Source organism: Micrasema longulum, unplaced genomic scaffold (assembly GCF_059751315.1).
Source record: "Micrasema longulum isolate JH-2025_06_02 unplaced genomic scaffold, ASM5975131v1 h1tg001021l, whole genome shotgun sequence".
NCBI lineage: Eukaryota > Metazoa > Arthropoda > Insecta > Trichoptera > Brachycentridae > Micrasema > Micrasema longulum.
In genome coordinates this window covers 342,854-358,809 of record NW_028278209.1, presented here as the reverse complement: position 1 = coordinate 358,809, position 15,956 = coordinate 342,854, and the positions used below count along the sequence as shown (strand labels likewise).

Below are 15,956 nucleotides of genomic sequence, written 5' to 3'. Positions count from 1 at the left end.
AGATGTAGCTAATATTTTCTTGATATTGCATGCATGTAGAGTATATAAGAAATGAGTAACCTGTTTTTTCTCCTTCATTAGGGCCTTTTATCAAAACATAATAACATCAAACAAGTGCTTGCTTTTATGTACATAATAAAGATACATGAGCATTTATTTAAAAAATAAACACAGAAAGGACAATATTAATGATAATATGTGGGTACATTGTACATATCTAAAAAATAGACGACAAAAATATACGAGAATTACATTATATTATTTCAAGTTTAATTAATTTTCTGTAATTCTTGTATATTCACATTGTTTTTACTACTATTACTGCGAATTGCGTATATTTTGTTATTCATTTTCTTTTCCGGTCTGGTTGTTTATCATCATCATTATTACTTTTCCGCACCTAATGGTGCATAGGGCACTAAATTGGTACACCAATCGCAGCGTATCTTGATCAAGATAAGGTGATCAGTCTTACTCTGAAATATCTAAAACCATCAACAAAGACGTACAAAAAATATTAGAATGGACAAACAAAAACTATCTAACACTAGCTACCAAAAATGCAGTATAATACATGTTGAAACATAAAAAATGAACTTTAACATATAAAAATATACAACAAAACTCAACTAGAACACGTGACATCCCTAAGACTCACCATGTATAGATAATTAAAATGGACGAAATACATACACAGACTCACCAAAGTAATAGCATCATTTTATAGCCTCTTCTACAAAATTAAAGACTTTATACCAAATAATGAAAAAATCGTTAAGTACGAAGCTTATGTTAAAAGCAAATTAAGTTACATGATCGCCTTCGGGGAACCGGTAACGAGACAGCAAGGATATAAAGACAGCAAGATGAAATAATTAAACTTACACACAACTTACCCCGCAAGGCCCCTGAGACTGAACTGTACGAAAAAATACTTTGACATAAAAAACTTGTCGAAAATGAATACGATAAAATATGTGCACAAAATTTCACTGGGAAACATACAAGACGATATAATACATACACAAATATAAGACAGCAACAACACAACCACATTTAAAAAGCAAAGACAGAAGTAAGACAGTCAAAAATATGTTAAAAACAGTAAAATGATTTACCTTACTACTTGAAAAACTACACTGGAAATAAATTAAAAATCATCCTGAAAAAGCACATGATGACTACACTAACTAAACGGGACATAACATGACTAGACCTTATAATATTTCTTATACAAAGCTTACGGCTTTTCAAGAATAATAAATAAATAAAACAAAATAAAAAACGTTTTTACATAAATGCATCGTGCTGACCCTTGGATATACTTTATTCGATCTGCAGCACAAACTAAAAAATAATAAAAGTACAAACAAATACGTACTTATTGAACTAACATTTTATAAAATAATACAGAATTACATATTGCTTGATAGAATAAAGTAGAATAACAAGAAAAAGTAAAAATATACCAAAAACTTTCGTTACCAACGGGCCTTGCTGAGTATCGTAAGCGACCAGCGTGCATTTATGATAATTTTACTGACCGTTACGATCTATTGATAAATAACTTAACAAATATCATTGTTATTTACAAGCTTAATTATCTCTGCAAATACTTCATCAGGTCCAGGTGCTTTACAATTTTTCATTTGGTTAATCGCATTTATCACTTCCGATTTTAGTATTTTTGGTCCGGTTTCTCCATACGTATGTCAAATTCTTGTGGTCTTCGATCATCAAACAGTTCTTTTATATATTCACTCCATGTATTTAATTTTTCATTGATATCTAATATTATCTTGTCATTTTTATCCATTAGTATCGAAATAGTTTTCTTTTTGTGAATACCAACTGCTTCTTTGATTTTTTTGTGCAAATTAAATACGTCATGTTTTTGCTGTAAATATTCAATTTCTTAGCACCTTTCTAACATCCAGTTTTCCTTAGTTTCTCGGATCTTTTTCTTAATCTGGTGGTGTTTTTGTTTATCCACATTTTCATCGTTATTTTTCCAGATTCTACGTTCTTCCGCTGTAGTATGGCATCTGTCATCCACACTTTTTTCTTTGGTTCTTTTTCTCTTTTTGAATTTGTCTCAGTAATTTTGGTTAGTATATTACTTACTTTTGTATTAGTTTCCTCTATTTCATCAAAGTTAAAATTCAGTTGTTCAAAACCTTTCTGCAGTTCTTCTTTTACTTTGTTGCATATGTCAGGATTTTTCAGTCGCTTAATGTCGGCATTTACTTTATTTTTCTCTTTTTTGACATTCTTAAGTCTAACAATAATTTTTGCGACTACTGGATTATGATCTGATGTTACATCTGCACCAGGATATGTTTTGACTGCCTTTACACAGTTCTTGAATCTCTCGTTTATCATCATATAGTTTATTTAATTTCTGACTATATTATTGTTTGTTCCATCGAGAGGGGATGTCCAAGTGTAAAGTCTTCTAGGTGGCAATTCAAACATAGTATTAAGTACAACTAATTAATTTTCTTGACAATATTCTACAAGTCGGTCCCCTCTGTCATTACGGATTCCCAAACCGAAATATCCAATACATTTTCCACTCGCTCCTTTTCCTATTTTGGCTTTAAAATCACCCATAGTTATGCTAATGTCATGTTTTTTGGTGAGTTTTAACATTTCAGATATCTGCTGATAGAACTCTTCTACGACTTCATCTTCTTTATCTGCAGTAGGAGCTTATGCTTGAATTATATTTACATCAGTAGGACTAGCACTTATCTGTAGTAACATTACTCTTTCTGACAATGGTATAATTTTTTTTACTGCATCGCTAACTTCTTTATTTACAATGATGGCTAGTCCATGTCTATGATGATTATCATTATAACCGGAGTAAAACATTACTTAACCATTTTCTGCCATGCATTTTCCAACTCCCGACCATCTATGTTCACTAATTCCTAATATTTGGATTTTAAGTCTGTTCGTTTCTTGTACAGTGTTTTGCAGTTTTCCTCCCTCATATAAGCTTCTGACATGCCATGTTGCAATATTCATTGCTGACCCGGAGATTCTTCGCACCCCTGTCCCATTTAAGGGACGCCGGGAACTCGGGGCCATTTGTATTTTGTCAGCCATGATGATTTATGCTTGGAAAATTTAATGCGGTGGTTTTCCGTTGCCCGTACCGTTGTTGCAACATCGCCTGTGAATGTCTGGTACTAATCCTTACCGATGTCATTCACCTTCAGCATTAGTTCAGTATTGGTAATTGCTGCTGCCCATTACCAGAATATTATATCGTAGTACTACAGCCATTAAGGTCATTCTGACCATGCCTATAGTAGTCCGGAAAAGAGCCTTGCCCCAATATCATTCATCTTCAGCTTCTAGTCGGTACTGGTGGTTACTGCTGCTCTCCACCAGGGGTGATTATCGACTTCCCAGTCTAGATCCGTCATGTTAAGCGTGAACAAGGGCACCTCGTGTAGGATGTGGCTCTTCACCACGCATGTCTTGGTAGCACAAGAGAGTTTGCTATCTCATTTTACCCTAGGTAAGATGAGGACCAGTGTCCAGTCATCCTGAAACAAAGGTGATACCCCTCTCTTCCCCTTACCCCCTAATAATGATAAAAATATTTTTTTAAAAAACGATCTACTTTGAACGACGTCGCTAGTTCATCCGAATCAAGCCATGATAGAGTGTTGTGATCGATTTCCGGTTAATGGGAAGAATTTAATCGGCAGAACTCACCAAAGAGAACTTGTGACGTCACACGCAAAGTAATTTCATAATGACAAAACTTTAATAAATCATAGCGCTGATAATACGATAAATGAAAATAATACATAAAATGATTTGGCAAAGTTTGATAGGCTATTATCAAATAAAAGAAAAATCACTGAACTTCCTAATAAATTGGGTCGTTGGGTCTAGCTGTTTAGGGCGCTTACAATAAATAAACACTATTTGAGCCAAATTGTCGGTTACGATGTTTTGACGATCATGGGTCAATATTATCAGCAGAAGCAAGTAAGCAAAGTTTACTATTTGATAAAGGAATTTACTGAGGTTTATAATTAGATAAAAATGAGACACCTAATGCATCTTGTAAGCTATAATATGGTGTTCAATATTTTTGTATTAAATAATTAAAATGATTTTGTTACACGAGGCAGTATTTTACAATGATCCACATTTAAATGATTTTGTTTACAAAATATCAATGTATTTGCGGAAGTACATTATTTCATAGAATGACCACTCCAAATTTTTGTTGAATATATTCGTAAGTTTGTATAGCAAAAACAACATTAAAAGGAAAAAAAGTTAACATGTATTCATTATTTTCCGTATTCTGATCAAAATCTCAAAAATAAAAAGGTTGCGTATAATATATAACACCTTGTATAATTATTGTATTGATGTGGTAGCATATGTATTTTATACATCATATAGGTATTATCACGCATATTAAACTACCTTTATATTAAATAGTTGTAAATAAAGTACTTCAGTTATCAGCGAGCCGCGGTTGGATGTGGCAATTTTATGGCACTTATTTTGTCATATTATTATTGTTTGTATTTAGCTAATGTGCGTTTACGTTTCGGAATTGTGAACACATCAGTTTTTCTGCTATACATTAAGTCAAACGACTGTTGATATTTTTTGTCGAGAAAGTTGATTTCGAGCGTAGGTATACGGAAAGAAAATTGTATACTAACAACCGTCAGTATCTTGTTGTATTGTCAATTTATGACCAATATGAACGAGTGAATCGGTCGAAAACATAATTTAGTATCAAAAATAATAATTGTGTTTAATATTTATAATGGAGGGAAGTAAGAATGATCAACTTATCGATAGTGTTTCTTCTGCAAATAATATATCAACTTACCAGTCATGTCTGGAAACAAATATGCCAGATTTTCGAACGTACACATCAGGTAAGCAATAGTGTTTAATATTTTGTTAACCTTTAACCTTCCGCTTCTTCTTGTTTTTTCATAGTGGACTGCATAGATATACCCACTGCAGTGTTGTCTTTTTTTAATTTTGGTATATGAAAGAAAAATGTGTTCGTTTTTTGGAATGGCCGTTATTATGTGTGTTATGAGGTCCAGTAGTGCAATACGAAACGCTCTCTAGAGGGCAGAGAAAGCGTTTGGAATCGCACTGCAGGGCCCCGATAACAATGGATAGTTAACAAACTTATCTTATTATCTTATCTTATCTAACCATGGAATATAATTCAAAATTACAAATAAATGTACAGATTTTCATACAGATAATTCGATTTAACGTTAAAAACTCCTGAAGATAACTCTGTTCGCTTCCCATAGTAATCAATGGATACGTTACAATTGGAGTACCGGCACAGTGTTTTTGCACGTTGATGCAGATTCTGTCTGTGTTCAGGCGGATGAAGAACACAGTTATAAGCGTGAAATAGAACTGTATAAATAGAAAAGATGGCTGCTCTCAGGAAAAAATCGTGAAAAAGGAAATCTAGCTGGGATAAGTCTGTCTCGTAGTGAAGTGGTTTGCGCATTTGTCTATCATGCTCGGGTTCTGAATTCGACTTCTGCCAGAGTCGACCTAAAATATGGGGTTTAAAGGTGGTCCTCATCTGCAATATTTCAGTCCCTGGACAATTGCCTGAAGCGTTAGACTTATCACCTTACCTTCATGTGATTGAGATATTATACTAAATTAGGTGTTCCAAGGTCGTGCCTTCTGCACCATCTGGTGCCGATAGGATGATGATGATGCGAATGAGGGCAGAAGATTAGACTTACCCTTCAAATACCAGATCAAATATCGACCCTGGGACCTCTAACATGGTATTACAATGTATTTTTTTTGTTTATTTTTCATGGAAGTTGCATAATTTTTTATCTTTCTTATAATGTACAAAGTTTAGAAGAGACGTACCAAATATGGAAAAGATAAGAAAAAATACTGTATTATTATACTGACCATATTTTTTTTTACCAAGCATTACACATTGAAATCGTTGGGAACATAGTTATGTAACATAAAATGTCATTGAAATATTTAAAAAAAGATACATATGTCATAATTTTAACCAAAAAGCAAAACAAAAGAAAACAGGTATTTAAAAAAAAGGGAGATACTCAGATTTTTTAGTTTTGCATACAATAATTACGTATAAAATCAATATTATCGACCCCCGGACGCTCACCAATCACCAATGACGACAGGCTTTGCACTTGATTCACTCCTTGACATTTTGTGCCTTTTTAAAAAATGACGCTCTTTTGCCAGCCTTCTGTCAGTTCTGTTTTATATGGAGTCTAGAACCTGGATTCAACCTGAAAAATAGAAATAAATTTAATTCTAATAAAATTATATATCAGAAGCAACGTTAGTAATTTCAGACAGTACTCAACTTATATAATATGTGGGTTGCACAGATATTCCATATTAAGAACAAGATCAATGCAAACAAATTGACTTTTATTTGCTTTTTATATATCTTGATATTTTTATGTTTTTGAATTATGTATTTTTGTATCACTTAATTAAGTACGTACTATTATTGGGAATATTATTTATAACTCCTATTTCTTACTATAGTATTGAGTGAGTTTTTAGAAAACATATCTCAATTATGTTTTTATTTATATACATTCTTTTTCTGTTGATTTCAATGAAACTCTTATTTTGTTTTTTTTTATACTACTATATTTTACTATTATTTTGTTGATTTTAATGATGGCATTATTTTGTATATTTGATTACGTGTGATTCTTAATTTGAATAATGTATATTTTAAAAATTATTTCTGATTATCTTTTTTGCATTGTATTCTTTGGAATTTGATTATTTATTACTTATACCTTTTTTTTCTAGAATGGTATTCTATTGCATCACATGTCATTATAAGTGAATCTAATTAATTTTACTATGTATTTTATAGTTAATTATTATGGCTAGACACGAGCATAGCCTAAAAGGCCTTAATAAGTTCATTTATATTTAAACTTGTGTAATTTTGAATGAATAAATAAAAATATATTCTCAGAAAAAATCTCTTCGAATCTATCTTCAAAATATTATGAAAACATAAAGTTTGATTAATATTGATGTTCAGTTAAAGATTGATCATTTTCTGGAGAAAAAACAGAAAAATAATAAAGTGAAACTTACGTAAAAATCAAATCACTGTCTCCGACGTTTGTTGTGCGTCTGGCATCCGGGCGGCAGCCAACATGTTTTGGTCGGCTGGTATGGAATTGGGTACGCTGGATTATAAAGGGCGTTCTTGCTTAGATTTTTTTTTTTTATGTTTCGGTTGTGGCCGGTTTTAGAAGCTTCTACGTATTCGCTCCAAAGATCGAGAAACCACAGAAAACTTGTCAGGAGAAGGCGGACTGCTTCCGTTCGTCGAAAGACTTTCCGATCCACTCAAAGAGCATTCGGCATTTGGTGCCCAGCAATCCTTGATGTTTTTTGTAGTCTTGTTAATTGTTTATTTTGTTTCAGCTCTTGACATATACGTAATTTGTATCATGGTGGTATGCATAGTCGGAGTATTCATTACACTTCTCACATATGTTGATACATTAAGATATGTGTTGAAATACAGTTCACCTAGATCTAAAACACCCACTACGGTAATAGTCAGTGCATACCCGGTAAGAATACATATATTTATTTATTTCAAACGGGAGTGTTGTAAAATTTGGTTCCATGAATGATATACCAAAAACTCATAATGCGAAAAGTGATGTACATTGTTAAACGTGTTAATTCTTTTAATTATTATTTGAATGTACAATAATCTTCGTAATGCACTGAAAACTATTAAAAATAATATATCAATAAATAAATTTATAGTAAATCTAAAGAAATTTTTTGAACACGTGTAAAAACTTCATTAAATTTTAATTAGTATGAATGTATTATTGTTTTATGATTTTTCTTAAAATATCCTGTTTTTTTTCTCATGTACTCGTATTTAAAATTTTATACACTCTTATAAATAAACAACTACAACAGTGTAAGTCACTCTCCAAGCACAAGAGTTAGTCTCTTTTTTTGGAGAGTTACAGTGATAATATTTACTAGATGTATAAAAGTAGATATGTATAGAATTTTTAAAAACATGTACCTTTTATGACATTTATTAATAAAAATAAAAATTTTAAAAAAAAGAAATATTTGAAATGAATAGAAATCGGACCATAAAGTTTAGCCTTAAAATCAAAGTACCTCTCTGTAAAACTATATAAGATCAGAGACACACTCTTCTTCACTCCTAGATTAAACAATGTTTTTACTAATAATATGACAGACATGAGAAATTTAATCAACCACGCATTTCGAAAACATGGAAAAATGTATATGCAGGTATGTATATTACGTATTTATTAGAATTATGAAAAAATGCTGCATTGATCTATTAAAGTACATAATATACAGTCGTTTATAATGTTTTTTTCCAAATAATATGTAACTTCATGCATTTTCGCTGATACATAATAGCATAGTTAGGTACTATTTCACATGCAAGTCACACTGAAGTTAATTTATGTGACGTGTTTAATTATTTATCAAATATTTTGTTTCCTTTTTTTTTGTTGGTTTTTATATTATAAATACTGTTTTACAAAGTATTAATATTAGGATCGTAATAAATCAATAAAAACAAAGAATTAAGAAACGATGATTTTGGTATAACAATTTTATTAAAAAAATCCCAGTTTTACATGAATTTTATGGAATAGTTTTCATTGTTTTTTCATCCGATTTCGAATTGCTTTCAGGAATATGAGTATCCTTGACAGAAGGATGCCCGCATACCAACTTTGAAAATCATTTAGATTTTTTTGGTAAATTTCTTGGAATGGATATATTATATTCTATTGACCTATCACGGAAAATATAAGTGCATTTTTGTAGATTGTAGAGCATTTGCTGAACAATACATCATTATTGAGTTAAAACGGCAAAATTTTGACTTAATGATTTTTCGCAGAATTACCACGATATATGTGTATGTAAATATGTTTGTCGTTAAATATTGGAATTATTTTCTCCTGCTTGAAAGAAGAAAGAAGGGAGGACTGATAGCTCCGTATTAATTCGTATGGATCCGCCGGCGATAGGATTTTTAAGCCCGAGTAAACAAAAAACTTTTTTAATTTTTATTATTTCATTATTATTGTAATATTTTATTTATTTTTTACGCGTGGGATGATGTGGAGTGGCTATTTCAATGAACGCCTTTCTTCTTTTTTTTTGTCATTGTATTTAGTAATGTATAGAAAACTATAATTGGCCTATAATTTTGGTTTATTTGTAAATATTATTTTTTTGTAATGGCCGTTGTTTTCTTTTTTAATAAATAAATATGTACATACAATCGTGCTAACTCAATAAATAAACGGGGTTTTTTTATGCTGTGTATATTTACTGTCAAACTATGTAATATTTTTTTTTTAAATAAATAAATTCAAAATCACATAAAAATCAAAATCTGCGATCCCTCTAAATTTTAAATCAAATTTCAGGTAGCAGTTGCATCACAGGGAATAAATAATAAAATGTTTATGTATAACAAACCCGCATTCTTGCGTTTTAAAAACAAATCAGTATTTAATTGCAGGTAGTAGCTGTGGTCTCATTATGCGGTATTTTAGTTCCCAGGGCTTACCTGTTAACAGAATTCACTGGGCAAGGAATGTTCTCCTGTGGAATGTATCACCTGTTTTGTCTCTACGTGACTTACTGCGGTGGAGAAAATGAACTTATAAGGTACTATTTTTCTCCTACTTCCTAACCGATCTCAATTTGAAACAAATCTGCAGCAAAAGAGAGATCCTGTAAGGACAATAAAAATGAAGGCATGAACAATTTGAGTACGCTCAAATGTTTATCCTTAAAGTATTGTATTTTACCCGTAAGAAGGTTTTTCATGGAAAAGGTATATTTGGGTTTGGGTTATAGTTTCTTTTAAGAAATGGTCTTCTACATAATTCAGGGTTTCGGAGTCTTCGACACTATGACGGAATCGCAACCGGTCTCATATGATTTTTAAATATTTTGTTTTTATTTTATATTTATTATTTACGCAAAGTTTTACTTTTGATTTTGCATAGCAGTGTGCTTTTTTGGTTTCTCAATCTCTTAAAAAAAGTGTGTTGTTCATTTTGAATATTATAACTATGTTTGTACTTACCTGTATTATTTAAGTAAATGTCCCTTGGGCTTATTGTAAAATTAAATTAATAAATAAAAAAAATAACATCTGGAAGAAGCATGCATGTTTGAACAAAGACAGAATGATGAATCTTACACAGAAAAAATATCATGAGAAGTAATTTCGCCCGAGTTCGATAGGGATCATGTTAGGATCTGTGTTAGGATTTTGCCAGTAGTGTCTTGATAATTTGATGTTGCTCTGTGATTTGGTATAGATACGTATTGTTTTTCTTCTGTTGCTTGAGTGCATATTGTATGGGGCAAATTATTCTAATGTTTCCTATATGTATTTGGGTTTTGCGTCGTTGTTTGATTTGTTTGTAATACTACGTTCGTCTTCCTTTCTGAGGCGGGATCTGGAGCGTGCGGCCGCGGTCTCAATTTGGAACTAACACTGTATTCCTTCACTGTCATACTGGGAAATTAGAAAGAGGTGATTGTGCTGACCACGTGTATTTGATTGATCACAAATTGACAATACTGCAGTGAGGGGTACAATTAAAGCTTTTAAAGTTTCTTTGTTTTGTATTTTCGCGGATTGATTGTAAAGAAATATTAAATTTTCGCTTAATTAGTTTTTGAAAAATTGATAGTGATATGCGAAACTGAAGAAAGACACAAGTTTTTATGAATAGTTTCGGGAAAAAGGTAGATGCTTTCATTGTACACAGAAAAAAAAGTACAGACAGTTCGATGAGTTATTTTTCTAAGAATTTTTTAACATTTTTATTATGGACGTTTTTCAGGAAAAGCGTTTAAGTTTCTTAAACAAGCAATTTTAAAATGTAAACACAAAAGCGGCAATGCTCGTCCGTCGTTTCTTGGGTTGATAAGGCACTTGTCATTATTTTTCATTTATTATTACCTTTCCGCACCTAATGGTGAATAGGGCATTGCATTGGTTTAGCAATGACATATTATCTTGATAATGTTTGTGTCTTGAAGGTAAGATAATCAGTCTTACGCTTCAGGTGCCAGTCCAGGGGCAATGAAGTATTTTAGTATAAAAACACATTTTTGAATAAATATTTCAAGGCAACCATGTCGGGAATCGAACCCGAGACCTCTCGCATGGTAGGAAAACGCTCTGAAAATTACACCACGAGGCGAACAAAGGCACTCTTACTTAGAGCTTACTGAATATCCATCTACACCAGTTGGTTTTGGATAAAATACACAATATCAAATGCAAAAAATCAAAACCATGGGTAAACTCGTCAGTAAAATAAATGTGATTGAATTTGCGAAGACCCCCTAGGCTGGTATTCTGAATGGAATTGCGCGCAAAGAGATCGATATGTTAGCGTGTATTTAGTACGTAAATACGCATTAAAATGCGTTTTCTACGCGCGTTTATGCGTTCAGAAGACTACCTCTGAAAGACATTTGCGTTACACTTATAAGATTAGGCTTCTACTTACACAAATACATGTATTATGAAAAGCATCGTTTTGCACCTCCCTACTGATTCTCAGGAATAAAGTATTATTCTTTTCAGCAATGTTTTGAGTACGTCCAAATGTTTGTAGACATGTTGGAATTCCTTCCTACGGAGTTGTCCAGATCAAAATTCGTTGCACCAGAGGGAAAACATTTTTGAGAAGGGAATATGGAAGTCTAGGCCTTAACAGAGCGTATAACCCGTCATTGGCTAGTTTAAGTAGCCACTTTACACAATGTGTAACAGTCACCATTCTGCCTATGTTTAAACATCCACATTTCCTCAACTCTTCCATCTGTTGACTTTTGTGACGTTAAAGAGCTGAAACCTTTATTATTCATCAGGCTGAACTGAATGTTACAGTGTGTAAAGTGAGCACTTAAACCAGCCAATGACAGGTCATAAGCCCAGTAAATGCATAGACTTCTATATTCCCTTCTCGAAAATGTTTTCCCTCTGTTGCAACAAATTTCGGTATTATTTTTTTTTTTAATATTCCATTTACTCAAATAAAACCCATTTTTTCAGAATTATCAAATCTAAAACAATCAACCCTAAATCACTTCCGTGCTGCTGTTGGCCCTGTTGTATATTCCCAAGGGTAGTTGTGAATAAGTGAGTCATAACAAAAATTTTGAGAATACGTTAGAACTTTTTATTACTTTAGTAATATGCCTTTTAAATCCTCGTTATTTTTCAGAACAAGCCTTAGACTACTGAGATTATTAATCCTACAATTGCCAGTAGTGCAAGGGATTTCGTATCTAATAATACTTGTGGTTTGGGCCGAAAATCAGGTAATTACTAATTTATTTTTATAAGCTCAGTACGAGGTTTGATAAAAAAAAAATACACGGAATATTGGAATTTAGAGTTTGTACGTAATTTCGCAAGCTATTTTTTTTTTAGATTCTTAAAATGTTTGTATTAAATATGTTTTACAAACGCGTTTTAGTGTAATCGGCGAACCTTTAAGATTATTCCAGAGCGGAAATGATCGGCTTGTTTGCGACTTTTTGAAAAAAAAAATCAGATCGCATTAATTGTTCGGCGGAAACCTGTATTTATAATTATTGCATAGATGATATATGTACATACAAACATGATTATTTGTTTGCTTAAATTTATTTTTCATTTAAATAATTAATTAATGTCTTTTTTTAATGCATACTTTTTATTAATTATTTATTATTTTTTACATATTTTTTCCGACAATTATTGTTCTTTTTACCACACTGATTATTTATTTTTATTTGATGTATATAGAGTTAAGTATGTAGTTTCAATTTTGTAAAAGGACTTAGAGCCGTAAATGTAAAATAAAATAAATGCATTTAATAAGGTTATCAAAAATTGCACTTCCTGTTTTGCTAGTTGCATTTGGGCAATGTCAGAAAACAAATCATTAAAAATCACAAATAGCTACTTGTAAAATCGGTCTTACACCAAATAGTAAAAAATAATGCTGCCATGGGGGGACTGTTTATTGTTATGCGTGTGTATATATTTTCCATCTCCTTGCAAATCCTGATTATCTTATAGGTATGCCCTGCTAAATCGCATTTAAGTTTGAAAATCGATTTGGCAATCTCTGATTATCGCGAAAAAATTATCTAAATCTCATTTAAATCGTCGTATAACTAGAGGTATTTCTTCTGTTCAAAGCACATTTAAAAAAGGCGTCTGGGTTATGACAGATCTGCTCTATAGCGTTGAAAACCGTTTATAATCGAGATAATTAGGTGAACATCCAAGATTTTATTTTAAATTAGGTTGGTATCCTATCTACAAAATCCAATTGAACTCGATTAGAGCTTGTATGAGAAAAAATGATCTCCACACGATTTCGTAACCTCTCTGAGTTGTATTTTGAGTTTTGACAGTCAACGATTGTCAGTAATCAATTTAAAACATTCACTCCCGGTAAAATTTGTTCCTTTCATATACATATTGAATACTTAACTAAAATAAACTAAACTTGAAAAAAAATATGATTATTATTACATTTAACATTGGAAAAGCTAAAGAAAAAATACTCAAACAGAAAAAAAAACTCTTAAAACTAAAGCAAACTACGAAAGTAATACTGTATATACATTAACCGAACGCCATAAAAAGTTACCTCTGACATATAAAATACTAGGATACATCTATAACTTATGAAAACTATCAAAATTAAACGTAATAACTGGGAAAGGACAGAGTTGTCAGGTATGGCGTGGGAATGTGGATTTTGAAAGATGCGCGATTTTTGACAACAAATCCATAAATTTTTACAGTCAAGGCTTTTTGTCTTGATTAACTAGTCGAAAGATGGATTTCGCATAATTTCAATGGTGAAACCGGTTGGTTGAAAATATCGTTTAAATTGGGTGTACATTTTGTTATAAGGATTCACAAGGAGATGGTGAAATACCCCCTAAATCCGCTGGATTGGCTGCGCTTGAGTTGATCTATACTTGTCTGGCGGTTGTTCAGCCTTGTCGTTTCCTGGCCAGGCAGTTTCATACTGTCTTAAATTAGGTGCCAGTATTTCATTTTTGCCGGACTATCGACAGACATCAACATCCGTTCCACTCGAAGAGTGTTCAACATTTTGTGTCCTACTTTTGATCCACGAACCAGGAAAATCACAATACCTAATTCTTATTTTAAAGGTTACTTACCAAATGAACTTCGCATTTATCCAGCCTATGATAATCGTCTCAATATTGATAGCAGTTTGGGCTTTGGTTATGCTGATAAATCTCATCGAAGATTCTCTTCACCCGTGTCACTCCTTGAAGGGAAAGTTTATAGCGTTGAAGTTGGTTCCAATATCCTCCAGCATGTTTGGGGTTCTCGCGAAGGTCCTGGTTGAGACGAATGTTTTTCCTTGCTACCCCCCCTTCACACCTGTTGTTTTTGGCAACTGTAAGTATATAAAAAAAAAAAAACTTGAAATACAGTAAAACTCCAATTATGCGGGTTAATGAGAGCCAGATAATATTGTTTTTGAAATAATACAGCGAATTCCAATCAGGAATGTTTGGATAAACAGAGTTCTTTCTACTATAACGATTTATAAAATTTTGTGAAATTTCAATAAGCTTGTTTATTTAAAAATACGAAAACACAATACATGTTGGGTTCACAAAATATCATAATTGATAAATTATATCTAAACTAAATAAAGTGACAGCAATTTTGAGTTTGTCCAAAATTTTGTTGTCATGGACTATATTTAACCCCCTAGGGAGTTGTTAAGATTTAAAAAAATCTTAATGAATCTTTAATGCAAAAATGATGAAAAAAATTCATATTTTTTTTCACCAACCGCAGCGTATCCCAATCATTATTGTAACATGAAGGAAAGTTGTTCAGTCTTACGCTTCAGGTGCCAGTCCAGGAGCAGTGATATTCTAGTGCAGTGTTTTTCTACCTTTTTTAACATGCGTTTCCTTCATGAGTAGAAAAACAGCTGGCGACACCCTCTTTCCCTCAGGGTGCCAGTTTTTCATTGCTTACTTTTGCCTTGCTTGGGCCAGAGACTCCCCAGGGGGTCGCGACCCACAGGTTGAAAAACAGTATTCTAGTCTAAAAAGGATTTGTAAATAAATATTTCATGTCAACTTTGCCCGGGATTCGCATGGTAGGCAAATGCGTTGACCATGAGGTAGATAATTTATGATTGTGCACTTTCACCCTGTCACTGCTGTTACTAAATATTTTAAGACCACATAAAATGAAAACTGTAAATTAAAAAAAATAAACTTGTGTCATGCTGCATGAGGCATAAGTTGGCAAAATAAATATCCGATGATAAAAATTCGTTTAAAACTCTTGTCTGTTTGTTTGACAGCGTTGAATTTCACTAAAAGTTTTTATTTTACAAGACGATAACACAATTTACTTCTGCTGATAAGTAATTATTTCACGCGATCTAATATCTAGTAAGTATAAAAAACTACAAGATTTTTCTAATAAATTGTATTATGTATTTTAGTGATGTACAACTGCATACTGCTCTTGGAGATGATAATCCTTGGATTTTGGGCAAGGAGTTTGTATAAAAGGCCACTCCCGCGGACTAATGTTTGGCAAATTGAGATTCAAGAAGACAGTCCAGTTCCACCGATTTAAGATTCATCCCTTAGCATTTCCACCTTGTCATTAATTATCATTTAATTTAAGGAGTTTATTGGATCTCGAATATTTTGTAAATGGTGTAAATAAAACATATGTGCAACTGTGTGACATTTGGATTGTTTTGTTAATTATTTTGAATATCAAAAACATTTTTAAATTTGTGGTTTGACATTTT

The 15,956-nt window shown here is 32.1% G+C and overlaps 1 protein-coding gene across 1 annotated transcript; it reads left to right on the top strand.

The window, feature by feature from the left end:
- The first annotated feature begins 4,477 nt into the window (after positions 1-4,477).
- Positions 4,478-15,889, top strand: LOC148277496 (organic solute transporter subunit alpha-like). Its single transcript, XM_088232813.1, has 7 exons — positions 4,478-4,928; positions 7,492-7,643; positions 9,617-9,765; positions 12,182-12,268; positions 12,354-12,450; positions 14,311-14,566; positions 15,639-15,889. Exons 1-7 carry the CDS (start codon positions 4,814-4,816, stop codon positions 15,773-15,775), a joined length of 993 nt encoding a protein of 330 aa, XP_088088939.1. The 5' UTR covers positions 4,478-4,813; the 3' UTR covers positions 15,776-15,889.
- Positions 15,890-15,956: the final 67 nt, after the last annotated feature.

Excerpts from the sequence above, each read along its gene's own strand:
- LOC148277496 (XM_088232813.1), top strand. The coding sequence starts at position 4,814 with ATGGAGGGAAGTAAGAATGATCAACTTATCGATAGTGTTTCTTCTGCA. Across the intron at positions 4,929-7,491 it reads TTTTCGAACGTACACATCAG|CTCTTGACATATACGTAATT; the intron begins GTAAGCAATAGT and ends ATTTTGTTTCAG. Across the intron at positions 7,644-9,616 it reads TAATAGTCAGTGCATACCCG|GTAGTAGCTGTGGTCTCATT; the intron begins GTAAGAATACAT and ends ATTTAATTGCAG.